The following is a 27,602-nucleotide window of genomic DNA, read 5'->3' on the forward strand; positions in this document are numbered from 1 at the left end:
CCGGCACGGGAAGCGGCGGTGGCCGGCGCGAAGGCGGCGGCGCACGGCCGAAGCGGCGGCGTGGCCCGACGCTAGGGGGGAAGAGGGAGGAAGGGGGAAAAACCGGTCCTCACCGAGGGGCTCGGCCAGCGCGGGGAGGAGCGACGGCGAACGGCGACGACGAGCGACGGGAGGACGATGGCGACGGGCGGCCGATCTCTGGGACCTCCTAGGGAACAAAATGGGAGGGATTAGAGGGAGAGGGGTGGTCTACGGCGGGCGGAAACCCTGGCCGAAGGCGGCGGCAATGGTGGTACTCACCGGCGCGCGGGGAGAAGCAGGCCCCGACGGTGGATTTGGCCGGGCGGATGGCGGACATGGCGGCTCATGGGATGGCAAACGCGGCAACGCCGATGGCGGGGTGCGATGGCGGCCCTAGCGGCGGCGGCGCGCGGCTGGAGGCGGTGGCAAGCGGCGGCGGAGGCGGCGAGCAGCGCGACGGCGGTAGGAGGCGCGGGATGGAGCGGCGAGAGCGGAAAACGAGAGAGGAGGACACGGGGAGCATTTTATAGGGGCTCGGGAGGGGCCGACGTGGCCGGGGCGGCCGGATTTCTCGCCGACGTGGGGAATGGAGGGAGAGAGAGAGAGTGGGGGGATTCAAAATCGAATCCCGCCCATTTTGGGCGCGCGCGCGGGCGGGAGCGACGGGGCGTGGGCGCAGGGACGTGCGGGAGTGGGGGCACGGAGGCGCGAGGAAGACGGGCGTCGTGGGCGCGGTGGCGGTTGCCAGCTTGGGGAGCGGCTGGAGGTTGGGGAAAGGGCTGACAGGCAGCACCTGGGAGGGAGAGGGAGGCCAGGTGAACTTCGGGAGTGGGAGGGATGATCGGGCCGGCGCGGGAAGAAATGGGCCGACGGCCCAAGAAAAGGAAAAAGGAGGAAAAAGAAAAGAGAAAAGGGAAAAAGGATTTTCCCAGGGATTAAATATTGCACTTTTCTTATTTTAATTAGTTAAAATTATTTCCAAGGCGTTGAAAATTCCACTAAAAATCCTGTTAGCATATTTTGACACGTAGAATCCAAGAAAAATTCCACATGCCAATTCCGATTAATTTTTTTGCATTTATTAATTTGGATTCAACTCTAGGTTAAATTAAATCATTTCTTCGGTCGATTTATTTTATGAATTTTAAGGCAAGGAGGGGAACTTCAGGGCGTGACAGAGGGTCAATTAGCCAAGAGTCAAGTGCATTGCTTCCATTTGTAGAGCTAGTGTGGCACTTGATTGATCATCTCCACGCCGGGTCATTGCTTGTTACTCTTGGAGGTTGCCGCCTCCTAGACGGCTTGTGGAGGAGTTGCCCGGTGATCTTTCCGAGAAGATTGTGGAGGAAGCCTGGTGCCGGTTTGCGAGTGGTTTGGAGTTCACCACCTTCGGAGTGAAGGAAGAACTACCCCAAGTGATCGAGGCTTGGGTAGTCCTCTCCGTGGGCCGGCTCCCGCCTTGCCCACCCCTTGATGAAGGGGGCGTGCAGTGGCTTCATGGTTGAGCGGTGGAGTTGGGCTCGCCTCAACGGGGAGTAGGAAACCGGCGAGTTTCCGAACCTCGGTGAAAAATCTCGTCTCATTGTCTCATTTGATTGTCGCATTTACATTTGTGCAATTTATATTTCTAGAGACATACTTGAGATCGTATCACCCTAAGATTGCTAAACATTGATATAGGAGTGTGATTTACTTTCCTAGTGATATACTTGAGCTACTTTCACCCTAGGATTGTAAAACATAACTTAGTTGCATGCTTAGTTAGTCTTGTCCCTCACCGAGCCTAGCAACTTAGGTTAGTTTTGATTAGGTGTCATTTAATTTTAAAATCGCCTATTCACCTTTCCTCTAGTCGACATCTCGATCCTACAAGTGGTATCAGAGATTGGTCTCTCTTGATTGGGCTTCACCGCCTAGAGAGAAGATGTTGAGCGAGGTGAACCATGTAGAGAAGGCTCCCATGTTTAATGGCATAAACTACTCCACTTGGAAAATTAAAATGTCTACTCACCTCAAAGCTATGAGCTTCCATATTTGGAGTATTGTGGATGTAGGCTTTGCTATCACCGGCACACCTTTGACGGAGATTGATCACCACAACCTCCAACTCAATGCCCAAGCCATAAATGCCTTGTTCAACTCTTTGAGCCAAGAGGAGTTTGATAGAGTGAGCAACCTTGAAACCGCATATGAGATTTGGAACAAGTTGGCGGAGATCCATGAAGGTACAAGTGAGTACAAGGATGCCAAGCTTCATTTCCTCAAGATCCAATATGAGACATACTTAGCTGACATGGAGCAGCTCAGTGCGATTGAAATGGAGGCTGGCACCATGCAGAAAATAAATTATGTAAAGCTCATTGGTTTGAGAAGTTTGGTAGCTGTTCCAGCAGGCTTGCAATATCTTAACTCACTTCAACAGATGGTTCTTCAGGATATGCCTAAAGAGTTCATCCAGAGGCTGAAAGGACAAGACTATGTTTACGCTCAGCATATCCCAACAATACATCATCAGGGGTGATGCGTGTCCTACTCCTACCCAAAAGTAAGAAAGACATGGCCTTTATTCTTCTGCAGTATATATGTTCTATGTGGCTATGTGCATAATGCCAATTGTTTTCTCTCTTTAGTAGCATTCTTTTATTTGGTTGGTATAGAAGTGTAGACTGCATAAACTAAAGCTAGTAGAATCACAGTTACAACCTAGGGAGCGTATCCTATGCACACAGGCCCTCGCAGGTATACACCGTGTACACCAACTAAAAATTATCACAAAAAATTGTAGGAAAATTCATACATGTACTTTCAATAGTATTACATCTACGTGCAAAGTCGCATCTTCAAATTCATTCTACATAGAGAATAACAAAAAAGATAAAATTCTAACAAAATTGCAATCTTAAAACTGTCAGATTTTTTGTTTTTTTGTTACGGCTAAAATATAATGAATTTGACGTTAAGATTTTAACCCTAGGTAAAATACAATTGAAAGTATGTGTATGATTTTTTCTAGATTTTTTGATATGTTGTCTACAACCTATCATCAACCATATAATCCAGTTACAGATGATTAAATCTAAGGGATTGTCTAGAGTGAAACCAACAATACAGCAATTCAAACAAAACTTCTTGTTTTGTGGACCAAAGAAACTGGTATTTTAAAACAAAAACTAGGATAAGTTTTATGACATACTTTAAAACTTACGGAAGGAAAATAGAGGTGTTGGATAAAACCAACAAAGAGACCATATCCATGACTTATCGGCTTATCACAGCTGGCTACAATTCTTTTTTTCTCTCCGTGTATTTTCTTCAGCTTGCTGCACACAGTTTTACAGATAGAGCATCATTGATAATATATACCTTTATCCCTTCAAATTGCATTGAACAGGTAATACCAGACGAAAAAGTTACATCTCTACGAATCTGCTAGCTATTTAATGGAATTTGGACCAGCACAAGAAATACCATCAGATGGTCATCACACATCTGATTGTTACCGGCCTGTCATTATATAATTTTCGTCAAAGCATCGAATAAAATGTTCCAGAATCTACACTGCAAGCCTGCATATTGCTCCATGGTTTCTCCGCAATTCAGGTTTACGTCAATGTTCTGCTTGGCCATGATGATTTGTACTGTAAGGGATCTATTTGTAATGTAAATAAAAACTAAACTTGTGATTTTTTTTTCATGTGTGTAAGTTGTAATACAAACATATTTTTTAAATACATTTTGGTTTGCTTCATATTTTGTAATGCATGGGCCTATGCTGCATTCTGGAGTCTCGCACCATGGTCCATGGAGAGCCTGAATGTCGCAAACATTTTCTTTAGAGTAAACTACATAGCCGGTCCTTAAGTTGGAGCGAGGTGTCGCTTAGATACATGATCTTGAAAAATCGATATTAGGATCCACGATCTTGTTTAAGGGACTCATTGAGTTCCAAAGGACCTCTGACTAGGTTGACTAGCTTACGTGGCCGTCTAGAGTTGCAACATATTTACATTTCAGCACGACGACGATAACAACAATGAGGAGGGAGGCGGGTATGGCGGCAGGTTGGCAAGCGTGCGTAGAGAGGGAGAAGGGCGGTGACGGGCAGGGAGAAGGGCGGGGGACGGCGGCAAGCCCTTCTCAGCGTCGCTTGTGGTGGCCGCAGTGGGACCTGCAAGCGCTGGGCAGGCCGCCTCGAGGACCCAGAACTGGCCGAGTCGAGGTTGCCCCACGCTAAAGGGAGCGGGAAGGGCGAGCAGGGCAGCGGTAGGCGGCTTCTAGGGTTTTGGAGGGTTCAGCTTGCAGCGGCGAAGGCGAGATGGTGTCGGAGAGGGTGAAGGGGACAGTGAAGTGGTTCGACGCTACCGCGGCTATGGAGGCGACGGCAGCAATGGCTGGGGAGGAGGCGGCCGTGTGTGCTACATGTGTGGTGAGGAGGGCCACAAGGCCAGGGACTACTCACAGGACGGCGACGACGGCATGGGAGGTGTACAACGGACGATGGCCTCATCAGACATGGCCTACCTCGACGGCAGCGGCGGCAGCGGTGAGGTCATTTCCTCCAGACCTCCACTATGTCCGGGTCAACGAACCCCGACTCAGCGTCGTCCACTGTGCCGGTGTTGTTGTCACCGCCCTCCCTGAGAATACTCCTAGCTATGTGAGTAGGTGAGGGCTTCCACTGGTGGTAGCTAGGCTCGTGGGTAGAAGACGAAGATTTGGGGGAGAAGGGTTGCATCGGAAGCGGGGGAGCCAAAATGCGGGGGGAGGGGGGCGAAATGCAAATATGCTGCTACTCTAGACAGCAACGTAAGCCACTTAACCCGGTCAGAGGTCCTTTGGACTTGAATGAGTCACTTAAATAAAATCGTGGACCCTAATGTCGATTTTTCAAGATCATGTACCTAAGTAACTGATGAGCACCCGGCGGCGAATGCCCTAATTTATCCCTCTCTTTCACGGTACCAATAATAATCAAATAATTAAAGGTCTGAATTTTCCTAGACAGCAGCAAATTTAATGTACACGATAGCAAATCAATCAGAGCGACCAAATTAATCCAGCTTAATAGCAAAATATGAAAGGACCAGTCTTGGTTTACAATAGTAAAAACCAATCCCTAGATAGTAGTACTCCACCCGTGTTCCTGAGACACGATCAGAGTAAGTGGACTTCCAATAAAATCCAGAAAACGTCCCTAGGAGATGGATCTCCTGATCACGTCACTCTCCAAACCTCAGCCGGCGGCAGCGACACTTCAATAGATAGCAGATGGGAGCGCCATAAGCTTTTTCCGAGAGAACAAACCTCGACGAAAAAAAAAAACCCCTCCCGTACTGCTTGGTAGAGTTTATATATAGTATATACGGCACGCAGGCCGCAGGCCAACTCAAATACGGCGCATAGGCCCATGACACAAACTAACAGAACTCTGTTTGGACTCAAAACAGGAAAAGTATAATCACTTTGCTAATTCAGCCGCTAATGACCCTGCTAATGATAATGGGCTAATTAGCCTACCGGTACAGGAACTGAACCAATATATATATATACTCTTTGAATTGCTTCTTTTCTTCCTGCACAGCAACTTGTATTTCTTCCACCAAAAATACCTGGATCTTGGACACATCAGTAACACCTTTCTCCAACTTTAAGGATCGGCCATATACTTTACTCTTTTCTTTAATTGAAACAATGCAGGAGAAGCCCCCCACAATATAATTCGGATACCTCCTCTGTTTCATATTACTTGTCGTTCTAGTATTTTTTTTTTATCAAAGTACTTGTCATTCTCACATTCAAAAGCACTTTTAAAGGTGACATTGCCTCTATCCTTCACTAATGTAATCACAACTAGATAGAGGCAACGAAATCAGTGAGGATAGCAACGGAATCAGCCGAATCTCATAGGTTTGCGTGAGATTGGCTAGAATATATATATATATATATCTAACTGTTTGAGACGATATAGAAGAAGGGCATCAGATTTTACGAGCCACACAGCTTAAACGCAGCTAGGCAATTCTTCGAACATATGTGATTTGTGGAAGATTTGCATAACCGAAAGAAGCAACATGGAGGAAGGATTGCACTGCTTCCCATATCAGCCACCCTCGCGGCAGCAAACTAACTGAAGTCAACCAGAGTAAATTTTTTTTTTAAAAAAAAGAGGGACTAATTTTCTAAACAATTGTGTGCAGAACTGCAGTCTGCAGACTCAAATCGATGATCATCCCCAACTTTTGGGCCAGCCCAATGCAAGGGAAGGAGAAAGAGGCATCACAACTAAGGGCGCGGGATTATCAGCAGCTTACCTTGCGGTCTTGTCAGGATCGACGGCGGTTGAGAAGACGAGGAGGAGGAGGAAGACGAGGCGGGGCGCTGGCGTCGGATCTCCAACCGTGAGCTACAACAGATGGCACATATGCTGACGGGTCCAATATCTCTCCCTCCGGGCAAATCCAGTCCAGCCCATCAGCGATCTGCGGCCCACTGTAAAGCCCAATCGTGATTCTGCCTTCCAATCAAGGCTCATATAGGTTTCCGGATGATGGGCCTGTTTTTAAAAACGAAATCAGCAGGTCGGATATTCTTTTCGTTAACGAAAATGAATTCAGAAATATTTCGTCGGAAAAGGAATCGAATATGATAAGAGCAGTTTCCGTCGGAATTCGGAATCAGGCGGAAACTTTCCAAATTTTTGTTTGAAATTTCCGAAGTTACAGACCCATACAATACAATAGCCAAATACTTTCCCAAACGCAACAATACCTCCCCTAACCCTAAACTTAAAGAGAAGAGATGAGGGACAGTGAGAGAAATTGAAGATTCCGGAGCCGAGTGGTGGAGCAGCTAGGGTTGGCAACGGGACTGGTTGGGGCCGGGTTGGGCTAAAACGGCCCCACCCACGACCCCCCGACTTCTCCACCCGGCCAAATCAACTTGCAGGGCCAAATCAACCCCTGGCCCTGGCCCCTCCGGGGCGCCGCAACTTGCAAGGAGGTGCTGTCCGACCAATATTCTGCAATTTCAGTAAACTCCAGGATCTGCGCATGGGATGGTCCAAAATGCAAACAGATCCAATTTTTCATTGTCACACATGTTGAATCTACTTGAACTTCTTCTTTATAGGGTCTATGAGGGAAATATGATGACTTTTCGAGCAGGCTGGTTTCCAAAACTCGAGAAACTGTACTTAGCTGACATGGAGCATCTCAGTGTGATTGAAAGGGAGAGTAGCACCATGCCGATCATAAATTATGTAAAGCTAATTGGTTTGAAAAGTATGATGACAGTTCCAGCAGGGTTTCAATATCTTACCTCACTTGAAGAGGTAGTTGTTGAGGATATGCCTGAAGAATTCAAAAGGAGGTGGCAAGGACAAGACCATGTGTACATCCAACATATCCCAACATATCATTTGCACTGATGCAACTCCAGTCCAAAAGTAAGAAAATTGGCTTTTGTTCCTCTGCATTATGTTCTATGTGCAGAGTCTCTAGTTTCTTTTTCCCCTCTTTGGTAATACATTCTTGATTCAGCTGCTGTAGAACTGTATAATGCAGAAATTGAAGCCGGTAGAATCAATTACTACCTTTCAGACCATATAATCTAGTTACAAATTCTGAAAAATAAACTAAGAAGCCAAAAGCTGGAGAAGCTGGGTTTCAGAGCTTTTCCAGATTCTCAGAAGCTGGCTACCAAACAGCTGTTTCTCAAAATCTAAAGCTCCCCCAAACAGGCCCCACATAAGGGACTGTCTCTAGTGTCAACTAATAATATGGTTAATCATGCAAAAACTTCTTGATTTGCAGAAAATCAACTTAATTTTAAAAACAAAAATAGGATGAAGTGTTATAGCATTCTTAAAAATTCCAAATCATAAATAGAGGTGTAAGACAAAACCAATATCAATGACTTACCGCATCTGAAGCTGCCGCCATACATTTTGTTTATTTCTCACTGTATATGTTATTCGGCTTGTTGCACATAAACTTGTAAGATTGTATGCCATTGACAATTGATAGGGTAATATATATGTGAGCAATATTGATATATCTTTTTGCCATGCAAATTGCATTGAGCAGGTAACACCAGATGGAGAAGTTAGTTCTGTACGAAGAACCAGCTAGCTGTTTAATTGGAGGTTGTACCAGCAGAAAACATACCATCAGATGCTCATCACACTGTGACTGTTAGTCTGTTACTTGTCATTAAATAATTTTCATCAAAGCACCGAATGTGTAATAAAAAGATCCAGAACGTCCACCGCAAGACTTCATAACGCTCCATGGTTGCTCTGCCATTCAGGTTTACGTCGATGTTCTGCTCTAGTGATTTGTTTACTGTGAGGTGTCTATTACTATTATTGTATATTTATTTGTACTGTGTGGTAAAAGCTAATTACTTGTGATTTTGTCATGTGTGTAAGTTGCAACACAAACACATATTTGAAAGACCTTTTGGTTTGCTTCATATTTTGTAATGCATGCACCTGTGCTATGCTGTAGTTTGGCGGCTCGCACCATGGTCCATGGAGAGCCCGAAACGTCCAAAACAAATTTACAGGCCACACAGGCTTACACGCACCTAGGTAGGCTTTCGTCGTGCTACCAAAAACACAAATATCTCGAATTTATTACGAACTGGTAGTACATATGTTCTTTAGTGCCGGTTAAAATGCCAAACAGTACATTGAAATCTTTAGGAACTGTACTAAAGATTATTTTTAGTCCCGGTTCAAATATTATCAGACCGTATTAGGTCTTCCGGATCTTTAGTATCGGTTGGTGTCAGTACTAAAGATCAGCACTTTAGTATCAGGTGATGTCACCAACTAGTACTAAAAATTATATTGATCTTTAGTACTAGTAACACCCACTGATAGTAAATATCATGTCCTTTTTATAGGTCTTCTGCCTCCTCCAGCCCGAGCCATTGCTGCAAAGTAAAGGAGGAGGAAGAGAGGTGCTCCTAAATTTTTTTGTGAAAATATTTTGGTGCTATTATATAAATCTAAGGGATCTAAAAGGTTAGCAAATTTGATTCACCGTGATTAGTCTCATCCTTAATAATTTGGCTTAATATAACTAGTTTAGTTCAGGTGGTTGGTTGGACATGTTGCAACGTGGTATAGCGTTCGACAGTGGAGATTAATATTGCTTAATTTACTTCAATTGTTTTAATTCTTTCAACTACTGCTTTTCGATGCTTGCTTTATGCAAATAACCACCTAGCATCCCTTGGAATACCTTGTATCATACCTCCTCTTGGTATTACTTGCTGAGTACAGTGGGTAGTACTCAGTCTTGCTTTATCTTTTCCACCTCAGTGAGGGAGTACTTTTCGGATGGAGTGGGCTTCGTCACTGCCATCAAGGATGCCTGTAGGGTGGAGTCGCCACGCTGCGAGCATCAAGTTGTTTAGTTTAGCTCGCCTTTCTCTTTTCCACTGCATTTGCAAGACTTTTTAGAGAATCTGTCTCTTGAAACCCATTTCGTCATAACCTTTAGCACGAAAGTCGCCCTACCTAGCACGTCACTGTCGACGGAGTAGATCGTGACTATGGTATTTGCATAGTATGGGGATCGTTGAAACCAAAGTACGTAGGACTGAGGTTAAAGAGACGAGAGACTAGTATTTTTATATAGGTTCGGACTCCCTTAACTGACAGGTAATAGCCCTACTCCTGTTGGTCGAAGCAGGCGTTGCTCTTATATATCAGAATCACACAAGTACAATATTTGGGATAACCTATCTAGTCATCGTCGCCTTGGCGGCATGGCTCTCCACACGTAGTCGACTGCTGGTAGTCTTCTTCCTCAAATATGAATTTGGTGTGATCAAAGACGACGCTAGATCCCACTTGTCGGCCTCTGTGGCTTCAGATTAGGTATGTCTAGGCTTCTCCTTGATGTCAGTATCTGTCTTGGCGTGTATTGATGTGTGTTGGGTATCTCTCCTCTCCTCCTACGGGTCTTTGTATTTATATCCACATATGTCCCCTTATCCAAGTATAACTTGAGAGGAAAATATGGATACAATCTGAGTAGTCCTTTTAGTTTTCAACTTGAACTCTGCTTCTCCTTTCTTATTCGGAATACCTTCCGTATATGAGACATGATTCCGTATAAGACTTGAAATAAGGTGGGTCACATCGAGCTCAACCCAAAACTATTGGGTATGCCTTATCCATAACTTTGACAAGCCGACACTCGACGGAGGTGAACTTTGCCCCGCAATCAGCGCGGAGGACGCACAATTTGCAACCGGTCACCACTTCCACCCCTGCCTTGAAGCATTTAATGGTTGCAGGAGCCTCACTCTTTGATGTTAGTAGGAAAAGCCACATGTAGCGAGTCAGATCGTCAATGAGCAAAAGGAAATATTTTTTACTGCCATGCATGAGTTGACGGCAAGATGGGTCCACGGATGTCACCATGCACTAGGTCAAACCAGCCAGTTGCTCACTGCAACGACGCCGTCGGGAACGGTGCACACTGCTGCTTGCCTATCAGACACCCATCGCACACTTGGGTGACATGCTCCATCATAGGGATGTCGCAAGCTGTGCCGTAGCTCGCCAACGAGAAGTGCGTCAAAGTTGATGTGTCTGTATCTGGCGTGCCAGACCTATGCTTGATCGTCCGTTTCCCTTCGCAACGAGGGACATCAGTTGTGCAAGCTCGATGTGAAGCACATAGAGGTAGCCTGCCCCCCGGTGCACCCTGCACAGCAGATGTCGTTTCGGATCACGCAAGGTGAGGACGCCGTCGTCGATCACTGTCTTGCAATGTGCCTTGTCGAGCTCTCCGAGGCTCACCATGTTGCTTTGAAGCTTTGGGATGTAGTAGACCCCGGTGAGTGTGCAGTGTTCGCTGTTCTTGTAGGCAAACAACACTATGCCGCATCCTTCGATCCACGCTCTAGATGCATTGCCGAACTTGACCTTGCCATGATGCCGGTGTCAAGCTCGAAGAAGGCGTCCCGGGAACCAATCATGTGGTTCAAGACGCCCGTGTCTAGAATCCAGTCCAAATCAATAGGCAACCCTTCATCCCGGAGAGGTGAGGGTGTTCCTCTTTCAGAGTTACCTCCCAATCAGCCATCGCGTGATCGGCGGCAGGGGCGAGCTCGCACACTTGCACCATCAAAAGTGTTGGCTTGCCTTCTTCCTTGGCCCGTTCTGGTTCAGCCACGACGAGGTTCGCCTAGGCCAGCTTCTCGTGATTGCTCTTGGCTTTGCGGCAGTCCATGGCCCAATGGCCAATTTTGCCGCTATAGCGGCACTTGTCCTTGGAGAGGTTGCGGCCTTGGGCTTGCACGTTCGACGGTCCAGACTTGCTATTAGTCTTGTTCCTATCACGCCCACGCCCGCCGCGGCCGCGTTGCTGCGAGCTCAACGCGTTCACCCCCCCCCCCAGTGCCAGTGTCGTGGGAAGGGTGCCCACCATCCTTGGCAAAGAGTGCATGGCCCGTGTGCTCCCTGTCGGAATCCGGGTGGTCATCAACGATGAGGAGCCGGCCTGTGAGATCCTCGATGGAAAGATTACTCAAGTCAAGCAAAGTTTCAATGGACACTGCCATTTGATGATACCTGCAGGGTACAACCCAGAGCAGCTTCTGCACGAGCTTCTCCTTAGACATGTCATCACCAAGGAGGCGGAGGTTGCTGACAACCACCTGGAGCGAAAGGCTGAAATCCTCAACTTGCTCGTCGCTTTTGAATCCCATGGACTCAAAGGTTTGGCGAAGTTTTCTGTGCTCATGACTCCTTCACACTATGTGCGGCCACTCACATGGACTTGAGCGCGTCCCAAGCATCCTTGCATTGTCCTTCTTGGCGAGCGGCCAGAGCATCTCCACAGGCACGGCTCACAGGATTGCCGAAAGCACCTGGTGAACCTCGTGAAACAGCATGTTGCCAGCGTCGACAGCACCCCACAGGCCCTAAGCCTACAGGTTGACGTGCATCAACACCGCCCAGTCAGAGTAGTTGGAGCATGTGAGCATAGGATAGGAGATGAAGTCGCTCTCCTTGATGACCCGCTGCACGACGAGTTGTCATCTGCGTTGCCGCGGTGGAGACGGCGAGCTTCACTCGCCCGCGTGTGCAACGCGGCGTGTGGAACTGGCCACCAACGGGAGCTGACATGGCTCTGATACCAAATGTCACTTGCACGCTGATTTTCTCTCTGAAATTAGAAGAACGCACGCGGACAGAATTTTTGGTGCTGCAAACAACCCCGCGACATTTTCTGGTTTTCTTCTTCGCACTACTACAAAAGTGATTTTTCTGTACGAGGCCCCCTCATTTTTCCATGTGGACCATAACTAGTGGCGTCTGCAAAAATCGAGGGTCATTTTCCCATCTGGCTGCTTAAGTGGCCTGTATGGAAAAATCGATTTTCCCATACGGACCTCTTAAGAGGGCCGCATGCAGCTCACTTAAGCGCCCGCATGTAAAAATCGATTTTTCCATACAGGCTACTTAAGAAGCCGTGTGCAAAAATAAAATTTGAAAAAATTGAAAAAAATGAAACTAGTGTATCTCACTCATATGAACTCCAAATTGGATGATTTTTTTTCTAAATGTTTCTAAAATCATGCTCTATTATGTTATTGTGTTCTTACTGGTATTATTTTGGCTATTTTTTCTTGTGACTTTGTTTTATCAATTAAAAATTTGAATTTCAAAAGTTCAAATAATAGTTTTATAAAAACAATATAAGTGTGCATTTTGTGAACAATCTTACAAATCACTTTATCGGATGAAGAAATGACCAAAATAGAAGTTATACAACTTTGTTATTGATGGCTTTTTTAGATGAAATCATTTTGTATTTGAAAATGTTGTTTGAAGTTGTTATATTTTGAAATTCAAATTCAAACTGTTCAAACCAATACATATAGAAAAATGATCAATACAAAAGTTGTATATCTTGATAAGTTATACAACTTTGTTGTTGACAACTTTTTTCTATTTGAAATCATTTACTATGTTAGAAATTTATTTGAATTTCTTATATTATAAAGTTCAAATTTTATATAGTTCAATCAAACTCGGTTGGAGAAATGACCAAAACAAAATTGGTAGATCTCAACGAGTTCTAAAACTTTGTTTTTGGTAACTTTTTCATATGAGTTCATTTAATATCATCAAATTTGATTCGAAGTTCTCATATTTTTCAATTAAATTTTTAATAACTATTTTCGCATGCGGTCCACTTAAGGAGCCGCATGCAAAAATCGGCTCCTTAAGTAGTCCGCATGCAAAATACCACCTCAATTTTTCATCTCCCTCCACTCTCTTTTCCCTCCCACCACTTCAAATTTTTTCTACCTCATCTCCTCTTTCCCCCTATTAATTTATTACTCTTCCCTCTCTCTCTCTCCTCTCTCTCCCTCTCTCCCTCTCAGAGTAGCCAGCCGGCGGATGGCAACGGTGTCGATGGCATCAGCGGGTGGCGGATCCTGCGGCGCCGCCCTCGGGAGGGTCGGATCCACCGCCATAGGGAGTGGCTACAGCGGCGGTGGGAAGCACGGCTACGGCGGCGGCTCGGCGTAGCAGCTACGGCCCCTGCTCCGTAGCTCCGTAGCGGCGTCGATGGCGTCGGCGGGCGGCACGGCTATGGCGGCGGCTCGGCGGCCCGCCACCCCCTCCTCACCGCCGCTGACAACGACGACGATGAGGCGACCCTCCCCCCTCCTCAACGCCACGGCGGCGGGGGCGGCTTGGCCGCCTCGGGTGGCGCCGCCGCACCACGCGGATCCGGCGGGGGCGACGACAGCGGGCGGCGGGGGAGACGGATCCGCCGCCGGCGACGACGCCGGGTGGCTGGGGTGACGGATCTAGTGCCGCCGCCGACAGATCCGGCGGGGGCGGCGGGGGGAGACGGATCCACCGCCGGCGACGACGCTGGGCGGCTGGGGCAACGGATCTGGTGGGGGCGACGACGGCGGGTGGCGGTGGGGCGGCGGGGGCGATGGATCCGCCGCCGGCGACGGCGTGCGGTGTGGATGCGGCGCTCCGGTGGTGGGATAGGGTTTGGAATTTTTGGATTTTTATTTTTTTTTGTTTGCTGAATTTATTTTCGCAAGCGGCCGGTATAAACGACCGCATGTGAAAATCCCATCTTTGTATGTGGATGCGCCAGCCGCATGCAAAAAGAGTGGTTTTTGCAGACGATTTCGTCCATGCGGTTGGGGCAACCGCATGCAAAGATGCTTCCCAACCATATGGAAAAACCCTTTGTTTCTGAATGTTAAAGGTGCTTTTCAGGGCAACGTATTGGCTTTGGGGTTGGGCTCAGTTGTAAAGGCATGATGAAGATATCAAGCTAATAAATGATGAATGTCGTAAACTTGAGACGACAATTATGCATCTATTTGCCAACTTCGGGTGGAGGTTCTCTATTAGAATTCAGTAGTCAGGGGATCTTTTTCTTTTGTTGGTGTTTATTAGTTTGCTTAACTTTGTTTCTGCTATCGTGAACTTTCTGTGTGAGTTCTGTAATAATTGGCTGTAACTCTTTGAGTAAAGACCGGAATGTTACATTCCATTATCTAAAAATGGAAAAACCCTTTGTGTAGTAGTGTCGACTTAAGTACTAAGCTTACATGCAGACTCCAAGAAATGAAAAACCCGAGAGGCCAAAAAGACCTCCGCCTCTCGCGTCATCACCCACATTGAGGCGAAACTGCGACCTCTACTGCTAAAGACTCGCTCGGCATGACTGGACCAGAGCACAACGCCCACACTGCAAAAACGCAGTCGTGTACAACGAAAGACAACAAGAAACACGAGAAAATTAAAAAGACAGACCGACAAAAGACGTGCTACAGTGAACATGAAAAACACACAGGATTACAATTGCTAACAGCGGCATCGATCGTGGGACGTGTGGCATTCGGCAGCGAGAAGAGGGTGGAAGCGACGATGGCTACCAGCAGGGGCAGCAGCGGCCACGATCCGGGTCCCTAGTGCTTTCTGATCGAAGTAAGTTCTATTTGCATAGAAATCCATGCACAAATTATTAATTTTGATCAATGTAAAATTTCAAGTCCACAAAGGTTTTCTTGTAGATTTGTTTGGGAGGCGATTCTCAAGGATAAGTGTGACATATGAATATAGATGGCCATAAGGCCCGCTTGGCACGGCCCGAGGCAATTGGGCCAGCACGGCACAGTCGGCCGTGCCTGCCCACGGGCTGCACCTCAGGCTTAGGCACGACCCAGCAGCAGTCGGGCCGTACCATGCCAGCCCGAAGGCACGGGCAGCCCATCGTGTCTTCTTTGAAATAAGTCTATTTTTCTACCTCCTCTTTGGGCTGTGACATATATATAACTAAAATAAGTCTATTTTACCTCCCACTTTTTGGGTCGTGCTATAATACATCTATTTTTCCTCTTTATTTTTGTGCGTGTCTTACATATGGTTGAAAATAAGTCTCTATTTTGCATCCCTGAACTTCGTGCCAGGCCGTGCCGTCCTAGCGTGCCAAGGTAGCGTCCCAGGCACGGCACGGCTGTCTGGCCGGGCTGGCACGGGCACGACCCGAGTAAGGCCGTGTCGTGCCTGGGCCAGACCAAATCACCTGGCCTTGGACCGGGCTGTCGGGCCTCAAGCCATATGGCCATCTATACCATATGGCCATCTATACGTATGAATGCACGCACGGTTCAATCAAACCAAATCTTGGCCACCCACCACTGCCTCACTAGTGCTAGCACATGCATGGACGCGAAACGATCCCTGACTAGGCATCTGGATGGATATCGGTTTGTGCGCCAGCATAAATCGGCTTTGAATGGAAGAGATTACCAGCTTTGGCAAGGGTGATCCTTGAGTTGGCCATGGTGGCATGATCAATTGGAAAACTATCAAAAATATCCCACTACGATCCTGTTTAGCACAACTCTAAATCTTTTTTTCTAACTCTAAATCTCAGATCTATATATGGTAGGATTTATCGGCGTTATGCTTCTAGTGGTAGGCGACGTACCCATCGATAGCGAGGCGCCTGTGGTGACTTCGTCAATCTCAAGTATTTACCGGCGCAGTCTTCGAAGATGCTCATAGGGGTAGGGTTTGCGTGCATGCGTTCATAGGGGTGAGTGCGCGTGTGTTGTGAGTGTCTGTATTGTACTCTGTAATTCCAAAAAAAATGGGAACAAAATTATTTATCCAAATGTATATTTAGATCTATGAATTTATGGAGATAGAATAACCAGCAAAAATAAATATTGGATCCGGAGTCGTGCCAAAAAGGATCTAATAGCAACATTGCACGAGCTTATCTAACTTTTATTATTCCACTGTTTATATAATGGTACACTCTATTGTCATTAACTCACGCGATTTCCTCGTTTATATTGTAACAAATTTTATTTTACTTCTATGTACCCTACACATAGCCCATCGGAAGCAAGGTTTACACCCTTTCTTTATCAAATAAAGAAATTGTGTAGTCTTTTATCATGTTTCCGTGCAACTGCATGGTTCAGATAGTCATTTTTTTTAACATAGTTCATCAGCCCACAGATGTATGGTGCTTTCTTGCTGATGTTTGATCCAGCTATCCTTGGCCTCCTGCTCCAAACTGAATGTTGAGTTCATAGTTACATCTTCAAATATGATATCCCACATATTCTCCGAGAATAAAGACATGTCAGGCACTGCAAACAAATTTTCAGGCTTCATATCGTTCTCAGGCTGATGATCATCCGAATGATTAGTCAGCCTTGTGCTAGCATATTTGTCGTTGATGGAAGAGTATTTTGGGGAATCTGTCTCAACAATGTCTGGACACACCATCTCATTGCCAAACTTGCATGTATGTCTGCCAAAGTAATCAACGTTGTAGAGTTTCACCACACTGTTGCTGCTATTGTCATTCTCTATTTGTTGCACAGTCTTGGTTGCCATACAACCTTGTCCTTTTTGGTTGGTGCATCTATAATAATTCCTGGAGACATGCATGTACATTGCAGCATTATTGCATGTCCTAAAGTACACAAACTTTTGTCAATTTAGTATCTGTAATTGAGTGGTAATCGACTTCTAACCTGGAGTGCTTGGTTTTAGAAATTGACTTTTGCCCATACTTTCTCCATTCATATCCATCGTAATCTGGAGTTGCTGTAACAACTGAACCGGTGTGCTGAGCATTCTTCCTGCAAGCATGAAAAGAACAAATTATACATCCGTTATTCCTTACTCCAGCCATGCCATCCCCTAAGATTTTTTACATCTTCTCAAAATGAGTGTAGTATCATCTAACAAGTGTCTTTTCGTTTATTCGTGCCAACGGTAAATATGCATCATTAAAGGTGTTGCATGCAACCAAGCAAGGATAATTTTTATTAGTGCAATGACATGCAACATTTAAAGTATGAGCAATCCACGAAACACGAATCGACGAAACACCTTAACCGATGAGGATTAATTTGAGAATGATGAATATTTAGGCTCCGTTCGTTACCTCCCTTTCCCAACCTCCCTCTCTCGTTTTTCGCACGCACGCTTTTCAAACTGCTAAACGGTGCGCTTTTTACAAAAAAATTTTATATGAAAGTTGCTTAAAAAATCATATTAATCTATTTTTGGAAAAAAAATAACAAATACCTAATTAATGATACAATAATAGGTGCTTTGTTTTGCGTGCCGCCCGAACACAGCCTTAGGTGTCCCTGGGCCTTTTACGTAGGCCATCCCAACCCAGAAACTATCAAGTAGTTTCTATACTTGCCATATCATATAGACACTATGTGTAGAAACTATACATCCAATGGATGGTGTCTTCAAATTAAATTCCCATTCAATCATCTCTCTTTTCTCTCCTTTTATCCAGCTATCCCATTATTTTCATTCTTGGTTATTGTGTAGGCCATTCCTAACCCAATGACTAGGATGATGTCCATAGCATTAAATAAGTTGTCACCTAGGATAAAAAATGATGTGGCAAGTGAATAAATGAGGAAATAGAAGGAAACCATGTCTTGCATAAGACATGGTTTCTACACAACATCCAAGACATCATGTAAGATAAGTAGTATTAAATTTAAGTATGGAATAGTGGTGTTTGCATTTAAGAGTAGCGTCTAGTACTAGTTTCTTGATGATGTGGAGTTTATGGAAACTATGTCTGGTGTCTTGGGTTGGGAATGACCGTAGAGATGGTTTCTTGCATGAGAAATGTTTTCATCTTTTTACATCTCTCCTTATTAACTCTCTTGCCACATCATATTTTTGCTTATGTGGCGATGTATTTAATGCTATAGACACTAGATGACATGAAGGGTTAGGGATGGCCTTAGGAGCTGATTAAACTGGGATGGAGGGAGAAATTCCTAAAAGAACAAAATAATTAAACACTTTATTAAGTATATTTTCGGAGAAACGCACCTTCTCTTGTTTTTGGTAACTGTACCATCCTCAATAAAGACCTTCATGTTGTCTAAAGCATTCCTACCATTCCCTTTGTCTATTCCAGGATCCGAGTTCCCGCCGTCACATACCTCAGCCTGAATTTTGGAAATAATTCCATTGGAGCAGCAGAGAATATCATCGAAGGCATGTACAATATGATCTGCCTGCACGTTGTTGAATCGAAGGATTGGTATGATGTGATTCTTCAGATCAATAAGAAGACCGTGCTCTCGTTTCATCTCCTGAATGATCATTCGGTGGTCAATGCAACAGAAGGATTCAATATTGGCACTCATCTTCAGTTACATAAAAAGTGATAATACCGAATCCTTAGCTTGCTAAATACTTCAGTTCCCTTGCAGATATTTATAATACGATTGCATGAATGAATGTGGGGAAGCCTGGAACTAATAATTAGAACAAGTCAACATCAAAACAGTACCCAGCTACATCGTAGGGATGTGTTGTCACTGTTGAGAAACCATCTTTATCGGGTCGGTCAAAATCCACTATAACCCTAGTTCATTAAAAAACCGGGACTAAAAAGTACCTTTAGCCCCGGTTTATAAGCGCAGCGGGAAGGGGTCGTCAGCCCCCCTGTTACCAACCGGGACTAAAGATCATGCAGATATTTACACCCAGTTGGTAACACCAATCGGGACTAAAGTTAGCTTCCTTTATATATGTCTTCTTCCTCCTTCAGCCTGAGTTAATCTTCAAAATTTCTTGAGGAGGGGAGGTGCTACCAAAATTTCCTGTGAATTTATTTTGGTGATAGTATACAAATTGGAGGTGTCTAAAAAGTAAGCAACTTCATCCTCCAATGTTTTTTCTTAGCATATTACATTTAGAGTTATGTTTTGTATACATTATTGCCTCTAAAAACTTTGATGGAAGTTGATCAGAGAGAAAATTTGTGTAGGGAAGAAAGAATATAGAAATTTTGTTTATTTAGAATTTTATAAAAAGATGTGATAACAGAGTTGAGAAGGAAAAAATATTGAAAATTAATCTAAAAGAATAGAAAACAAAGTTAATTTAAAATTAAAATAAGTACAAGACATTAAATATTTGTTTACAACTTTAAAAAAATTAAAACAAGAATGATATGTGGGATTATTTTATAATTATAGTATGAATAATTATATATAATTATTGTATAATTGCTTAATTGGTTTGACTTTTGTTGTTTATTTTTACGATTTTTGTGCATTTCATGTAGATGGATCGGCAATGGATGTATGTGGACCGACGGTCGAAACAGTTTATTGACGGCGTGCATTATTTTTTGGGAGTGGCCGATGCTAACAAGCATAAGGGTTTTATCTGTTGTCCATGCATTAAGTGCAAAAAAAAACCAGAAGGGGTATTCTGCATTAAGAACTATTCATTTCTACTTGCTTGAGTCGAGGTTCATGCTTAGCTATAATTGTTGGACCTCGCACGGAGAGCTAGGGGTTCAAATGGAAGAAGATGACGTGGAAGACGAGAACATTCCGGACTGGGCTCAGTACGATGGATTTGAAGGAAATAGAACGGGCGAATTGGACGGGGCTGTTGAAGATAACAACGCTGCGGATGATCTTGGTCAGATGTTGCGGAACGCCAAGGAGGACTGTGAAAGTGAAAAGGAGGTCTAGAAATTAGAACGTATGTTAGCGGACCACAAAACATCATTGTACCCAGGTTGCGAACAGGGGCACAGAAAGTTGGGTACCGCTCTGGAATTGTTGTAATGGAAGGCAAAAAATGGTGTTAGTGAGAAGGCATTTGGTGAGTTATTGAAACTCGTGAAGAATATTCTTCCGGAGGGAAATAAATTGCCCAAAACAACGTAGAAGCTAAGAAGATAGTCTGCCCTTTAGGACTGAAAGTTCAGAAGACATAGACATGTCCGAACGATTGTATCCTCTATCACGGTGAGGAGTACAAGAACCTAGAAGCATGCCCTGTTTGTAAGGCATTACGATACAAGATTAGACGAGATGATACAAGTGAAGTTGACGGACAACCATCGAAGAAGAGAATTCCTGCTAAGGTGATGTGGTATTCCCCTATAATACTACCGCTCAGGCGTTTGTTCAGAAACAAAGAGCATGCTAGAATATGCGCTGGCACGCAGAAGAACATGGGATGCTGAGACACCCCGCCGATGGTTCGCAGTGGCGAAACATCGACAGAACATTTAAAGACTTTGGAGATGATGCACGAAATGTAAGATTCGGTTTAAGTACGGATGGCAAGAATCCATTTGAAGAGATGAGTAGAAGCCATAGCACTTGGACTGTTTGCCAAAGTAATCAACGTTGTAGAGTTTCACCACACTAGTGCTGCTATTGCCATTATCTATATGTTGCACAGTCTTGGTTGCCATACAACCTTGTTCTTTTTGGTTGGTGCATTTATAGTAACTCCTGGAGACATGCATGTACACAAACTTTTCTCAATTTAGTAGCTGTAATTGAGTAGTAATCGACTTCTTACCTGCAGTGCTTTGTTTTAGAAATTGACTTCTGCCCATACTTTCTCCATTCATATCCATCGTAATCTGGAGTTGCTGTAACAACTGAACAGGTGTGTTGAGCATTCTTCCTGCAAGCACGGAAAGAACCAATTATACATCCGTTATTCACTACTCCATTCATGCCATTTTGATCATCCCCTATGTTTTTCTACGACTTCTCAAAATGACCATCATCTAACAAGTGTATTTTCATTTATTTGTGCAAACAGTAAATATGCATCATTAAAGGTGTTGCATGCAACCAATCAAGAGTAATTTTTATTAGTACAATGACATGCAACATTTAAAGTATGAGCAATCCATGGAACACGAAGCGACGAAGCACCTTAACTGAAGAGGATTAATTTAATAATGATGAATATTGTGCATTTTACTTAGGAGCTGATTAAACTAGGATGGAGGGAGAAATTCCTAACTAGAACAAAATAATTAAACACTTTATTATCTTTCTTTTGTTTTTGTAACTGTACCATCCTCAATAAAGACCTTCATGTTGTCTAATGTCTAAACACTACTAGAAGAGCGGTTTTTCCGTGCAGTCAAATGTGATTTTCGCATGCGGGAGGGTGGCCCTCACGCACCCAAGGATCTGCGAAAATCATGATTTTTGCATGCGGGTGGCGCACCCGCAAGCGAAAATCTGATTTTCGCGTGTGGGTGCTTATGTCGGGCGCACGAAAAAACAAAAATCCGAAAATTTTTTTCAAAAAAATGAATCCGGTGGCGCCGTCTCATCGTCCTCGTCGGCTGAGGACCCTGCTCCCACCCTCCTCGTCGTCGATGGCGGCCTCCGCGCAGCCGTCTGCCCTCCCGCCGGTCTCCGTGGCACCTGCCGCCGGCATCAGCGCTCCCCTCCGGCCGCACCGCTGCCGACGCCCCTCCCCTCCGCCGGATCTGGGGAGGGAAGGAAGGGGAGGAGAGCGGAGCTGGATCCGCGCTCCCGCCAGCTTCCGTGGTCCCCTCTAGCCGTAGCGCCGCCGATGCCCTTCCCCTTCGCCGGATTTGGGGAGGGAAGGAAGGAGAGGGGAGGGGAGTGGGATCCCTCAGGGGAGAGGGCGGCCGGTCACCGGATCCGTGCGGGGATGGCCGCCGCCCGCCGGATCCCGCGCGCCGTTGCCGCCACTGCCTCCGTCGGGACTCGAGAGGGGAGGAGAGGAGAGGACGGGGAAATAGAGGAGAGGATAGAAGAAAAAGAGAGAGAGGAGAGGAGAGGACGGGGAAAAAGAGGAGAGGAGAGAAGAAAAGGAGAGGAGAGAAAGTGGGGAAAATTTAAAGTGGGTAGGAGGGAAAAATAGGTTGGGTATTTTGGCGTGCGGCTCTCTTAATAGGTCCTCACATGAAAATAGGCTCATTTTCGCGTGCGGTCCATTTAAGAGGACCGCACGGAAAAATCGATTTCTCCGTGCGGTCCTCTTAAATGGACCGCACGTAAAACTAAGCCTATTTTCCTACACGACTAGTTATGGTTCGTCTGAAATCTAAATGAGTCCCTATTCATAAAAATTGTTTTTTAAGTAGCGAAAGCATTCCTAACATTCCCTTTGTCTATTCCAGGATCCGAATTCCCGCCGTCACATGCCTCAGCCTGAATTTTGGAAATAATTCCATTGGAGCAGCAGAAAATATCATCGAAGGCATGTACTCCCTCCATCCCATAATAAACAAATCTAGGACCGGATGTGATATATTCTAGTACTATAAATCTGGACATGGCCCTGTTTAGATTCCAACTTTTTTCTTCAAAATTTCAACTTTTCTGTCACATCGAACTTTCCTACACATACAAACTTCCAACCTTTCGTCACATCGTTCCAATTTCTTCAAACTTCCAATTTTGGCATGGAACTAAACATAGCCATATATGTCCAGATTTATATTACTAGGATGTGTTACATCCGGTACTAGGTTAGTTTTTTATATGACGGAGGGAGTACAATATGATCTGACTGCACGTTGTTGAGTCGAAGGATTGGTACGTTGTTGAGTCGAAGACCGTGCTCTCTTTTCATCTCCTGAATGATCATTCGGTGGTCAACGCAACAGAAGGATTCAATGGCACTCATCTTCAGTTACACAAAAAGTGATAATACCGAATCCTTAGCTTGCTAAATGCTCCAGTTCCCTTGCAGATATTTATATTACGATTCCATGAATGAATGTGGGAAAGCCTGGAACTACTCCAATAATTAGCAGAAGTCAACATCAAAACAGTACCCAGCTACATCGTAGGGCTGTATTGTTATTCAAAGGGAGGGTACTGTATTTAGGATCGTCAACATCAAGAAAGTACAGAGATATCAAAAGAGAGGGTACTATCATAGCTAGCATTGTCAACATCAAAGCAATACATCAACCAATCTCAAGCTAGTTTCCCATTGGTCCATGTGGCACAATATTTGCTCAGACCTAGCGCCATAGAATATCAGAGCATGTACGATAGGAGACTATTAGCTAGCTACAAATATATTTTAATAAGATAAAATATGAGAGAGAAGAGCAGCAGGCTAAAAATCTGTAGCCAGCTGCAGCACGGACTCTAAGACACAATGTGTGTATGAGAGGTGGGACCATATACTAATAGTATAGTAAGCAATTATTGTATGAATTGGCTATTAGATTGGCTATAGATGAATTGAAGCTAGTAGTGGGCTATACTATTAAACTTGCTCTCAAGGGCAAACTCCAACTGTCGCCTCCAATCATCTCCGTGTTATTTTGCAGCTGATTCTAAAGCTAACTATAGTACAATAAGTTGGCTAGTTGTGGTGGCTGCACCTCATCTAACAAATAATTAAGAGAGAATTTATTCTATACCACTGAATTTGTTCGAGTTTAACGATTTACCATCGATATTATCTTTTTCTATAATATACCGACGACTTTATCAATTGTTCTACAATACGCCATTGGACTAAGCCTCATTTTAAAAATACCTAAAATACCCTTATAGACATACAAGGTTAACCATTAATTTATTCCATTAGAAGTTTCAGAAAAATATGAAAACTTTTACGTAGCCTGCTTACACATTTAAATTCGTATAGAAGTTTCAAGTTTTTACATATCTATTTTTATAAAAAAATATAACTATTTGTTATATGCTATATAAAACACTTCTTTATCATTGTTTTTAATATAAATCATCTTTCCTAAACTACATAAGATATTTTTGTGCTATTAAATCTTTTATAAGCAGATTCTCTCTCACATACGACATAAAGATTTTTTTTTCTAAAAACTAAATATACCAGAAAAAACTTAAAACTTGTATACAAACTTTCATGTTGTGTACAAAGGCCACATAAAAATTTTCATATTTTTGTGAAACTTCTAATAAGATAAATCAATTGTTAATTTTGTATGTCTATAAGGGTATTTTTAAATCAAGGCTCAGCCCAATGGCATATTATATGACAATTGATAAAGTCGTCGGCATATTATAGAAAGAGGCAATATCGATGACATATCGTTGAACTCGAACAAACTCAATGGTATAGAATGGATTCTCTCAATAACTAATTATATATACACATATCTTCACGGCGGAGCTACATTATCGAGGAGGGGGTTCCAGGAAGCCGGTTAAGAAAAAAATTTTAACTATAGTTTCACCATATATGCATCCAGTCAATTCAAACTCAGATACCTGTATTAGCTTAAACTCAGTCAAAAACATAGTAGAGCAAACGAGTGGCATCCCTCTCCATTTAATTCTAGTTCCGCCTCTGCATATCACTACGTGGGATTACTACTACATAACTCGTCATCATGAACGACCTATCCATGTTGGGGCTTTGAGGGATTGAAATAAACATTGATAAAGATGTACACTTACAAGCAATTTTCATAGGCCTTTAATTAGGTCGAGACTGTCACTTATAACACTCATCGGTGATGGAGTTAGGTTTCGGCCCGACAAAGATAATCTACTATGGAACTCGTCATTGGTGAGAAGTGAATTCTATCCTATGGCCGTATATATGGGTGGTGAAGCGAACATTTTTTTTTGACGCAAGGCCATTGGCCAGCTTTTGATTGAAAGTGAGAGTGGTGATGCGAACATGAGTAGAAAAAAATACCACAATAGATGAAATAGATAGAATTCATATGACTATATGAATGTGAGTAGCTCATAGTTCATGAATATGTATGGTAGCAAACATTGGAAGGAGGACCTCTTTAGATGGCAGAATTCACAACGCGAGACATCATACATCATCAAAACAGCATCAAATATTACAACTTGCACATTCGCCGCCGCAGCAACTGGGATCGGGCTTGCAACGAACGGACGACTACACCATCGCTTAGCTTCCGATGGACTTCATCTGCACGCCGCGGCGGATGGCGGCGACGCTAGGAATAAGCATATTTCCCTAGAAGATATGTAGGACGAAGAGGAGAGCAATTTCGCGTGCTTGATGTGGCTTGTGTATAGAGATGGGCCGGAGGAGAAGCAGCATATCACACAGTTTCAGTTGCATGCCCACATGGAGTGGTGCTATCGTCGGCGCTACATTAGTCGTTTGTTCTCACTGTCCTCAATTCTCTTTCTTTCATATAGGAAAATGATGATGTATAATTTTTTTTACCTTGTGGTTGTGTTCTTTCCTATTCCCATGAGTTCCTAACTCACCTATCTCTTTTTCTACGCATATGCTTTTCAAACTAATAAACGATACATGTCTTACAAAAGTTTATATATAAAAGTTGCTTTCAAAAATAATATTAATTTATTTTTCAAGCTTTTTTTAAGCTAAAACTTAACTAACCATACGTTAATACGTACTGAGAGGAGGGGTTCCTAGCCCCTCCAAAAGAACAAAAGCAACTAGTCACTCTATCGTACCTAGCCGAGAGGTTCGTAGAGAGCGAGAAAAAAAATCTGAAGGAGAATGCTGTGTGCGGATGTGCGATCTCCGGGACATACATGAGGCGCAACGGCCAAAATTAACACACCTGCATCACTGGCTTCACCGCATGTGTTCCTCGAGCTACTTCCTTCCATGGGCTGTCACAATGATGCCTGTCTTTCCGACAGGTACAGCACTTGGGGTGTCTAAGCTTGTGGGCCTTAATGCTCTATCACAGCAGTAATATATTGATCCCTCCACAATAAATCAGGACGTCACTGTTCATAAAAAAAAAATCAGTTCCTAATACACAAGATAACTCCAATACTGTTAAATCATCGCTTGGGAGCTCGCTGAAACTAATATTTTTAAACAACAGTATAACTATAATTCACCTATATATGTGTTTTCTTTAATTTATCTTCAATCTTTAAGATTTGTAAGACTGCTCTTCTTGGCACAGGTATATATATCATGCCATAATATATACTTCCTGAGAAAAAAATTTCTGCATCATCACAATAGACTTTTATTGTAACTAGCTAGGAAGGTAGCCCGCGCATATGCGCAGGTATGTGCGTGAAATTTTATTGTGAATGTCTATGTGTGGGTGGTTTTCTATTAAAAATATTCTTTTACTTTATCATAAACGAAAAATGAACTTATTTAACATACTTTGAACATTGGTTACTTGCGACATATAAATTATGAAATAAAATTAATTTAAACCGTGTGGTTTTTAATTTATGAGTGGGACATCGAAAAAATTGGTAATTAACTGTTGGATATCCGTGACATTATTTTATAATATCCAAAGGAAATGGAGAAAAAACAATCACAAAAGTATGACCGAGCCCGCAGCCGGTGAGGTGGCTCTCTAGGGGCGGGGTTTCGAGGAGGGCCCGTAAGCCTAGGCCCGTGGGTCCGCATCGTTCCCGCACTCGTCGCCGCTGCAGCGCTAGGGCCACGCCGGCGCCGATGCTCCGCCATACACCGCACTTGGGGAGAGCACAACATGGGCCACCTCCTGGTTCATGTTGAGCAGGGCGCCGCAGAGGACATTCTATTCCAGTCGGTCTCGCAGCGGCACCACGCCACGCAGCCGTACCGTCCGCCGCCCATGTCGGGACCACCACAGCATCAGAGCTATATGCGAGCCACACATGGCAGAAAAGGGGCAAAATCATACTTTCGTAATTGTTTGTATCTCATTTTTTGGATATAACAAAATAATATTGCGGGTATTCAGGCAACTAATTACCATTTTTTTCAGTGTCTCATAGCAGATATATATTCTTGTAGTGTCTTCTAGCTAATCACATATTTTTTTAATGTCCTGTAGAAAATTTTGCCTTTATTAAGTGGAGGCCTCTATGCATGTGGGTCCATAATGTAATTTTTTTGTTAGCATTTAAATATAGTCAATATGGGCATTAGGTTATTGATTTCACTTAAAAAAATAAAAGCTGGCTAGACCTAATAGGTGGAGATTCGTTTGTGGTCTTTTCTTTGCCCATAAAAATAATTTTAATTTTAAATATTATAGAGATAGGAAAAATAGAGAAAAGTAACACCACACACCGCATGGGGACAGGGGTGAGGGAGGGTTTGGATGTTTCATTTATTAAAAAAACGTTGATCTGATGACATAAAATAATGTGTTGATGTTTAAGTAAAAAAACAGATGGTTAGATTTTATTTTTTTCCCAGATTTATTAGGACTTTTTCTAATTTAAGTGAGACAAGTAGCAGCTTATGTACTTTAATGCCCATAGGG

At 43.9% G+C, this 27,602-nt stretch overlaps 2 protein-coding genes across 2 annotated transcripts; both read right to left on the minus strand.

The window, feature by feature from the left end:
• Positions 1–16,343: 16,343 nt before the first annotated feature.
• On the minus strand, positions 16,344–18,744 carry LOC127785492 (WRKY DNA-binding transcription factor 70-like). Its single transcript, XM_052312955.1, has 3 exons — positions 18,425–18,744; positions 17,086–17,193; positions 16,344–16,985 (listed from the first exon to the last, which is right to left on the minus strand). Exons 1-3 carry the CDS (start codon positions 18,742–18,744, stop codon positions 16,538–16,540), a joined length of 876 nt encoding a protein of 291 aa, XP_052168915.1. The 3' UTR covers positions 16,344–16,537.
• A 1,889-nt stretch (positions 18,745–20,633) lies between these two features.
• On the minus strand, positions 20,634–23,035 carry LOC127784685 (probable WRKY transcription factor 34). The gene is given in 5 exon segments (XM_052312031.1): positions 20,634–20,862; positions 20,933–21,036; positions 21,408–21,476; positions 22,498–22,617; positions 22,907–23,035. Coding segments are annotated over 5 exon segments (651 nt in total).
• Positions 23,036–27,602: the final 4,567 nt, after the last annotated feature.

The sequence above is a fragment of the Oryza glaberrima genome, chromosome 9 (genome assembly GCF_000147395.1).
Source record: "Oryza glaberrima chromosome 9, OglaRS2, whole genome shotgun sequence".
Lineage (NCBI taxonomy): Eukaryota > Viridiplantae > Streptophyta > Magnoliopsida > Poales > Poaceae > Oryza > Oryza glaberrima.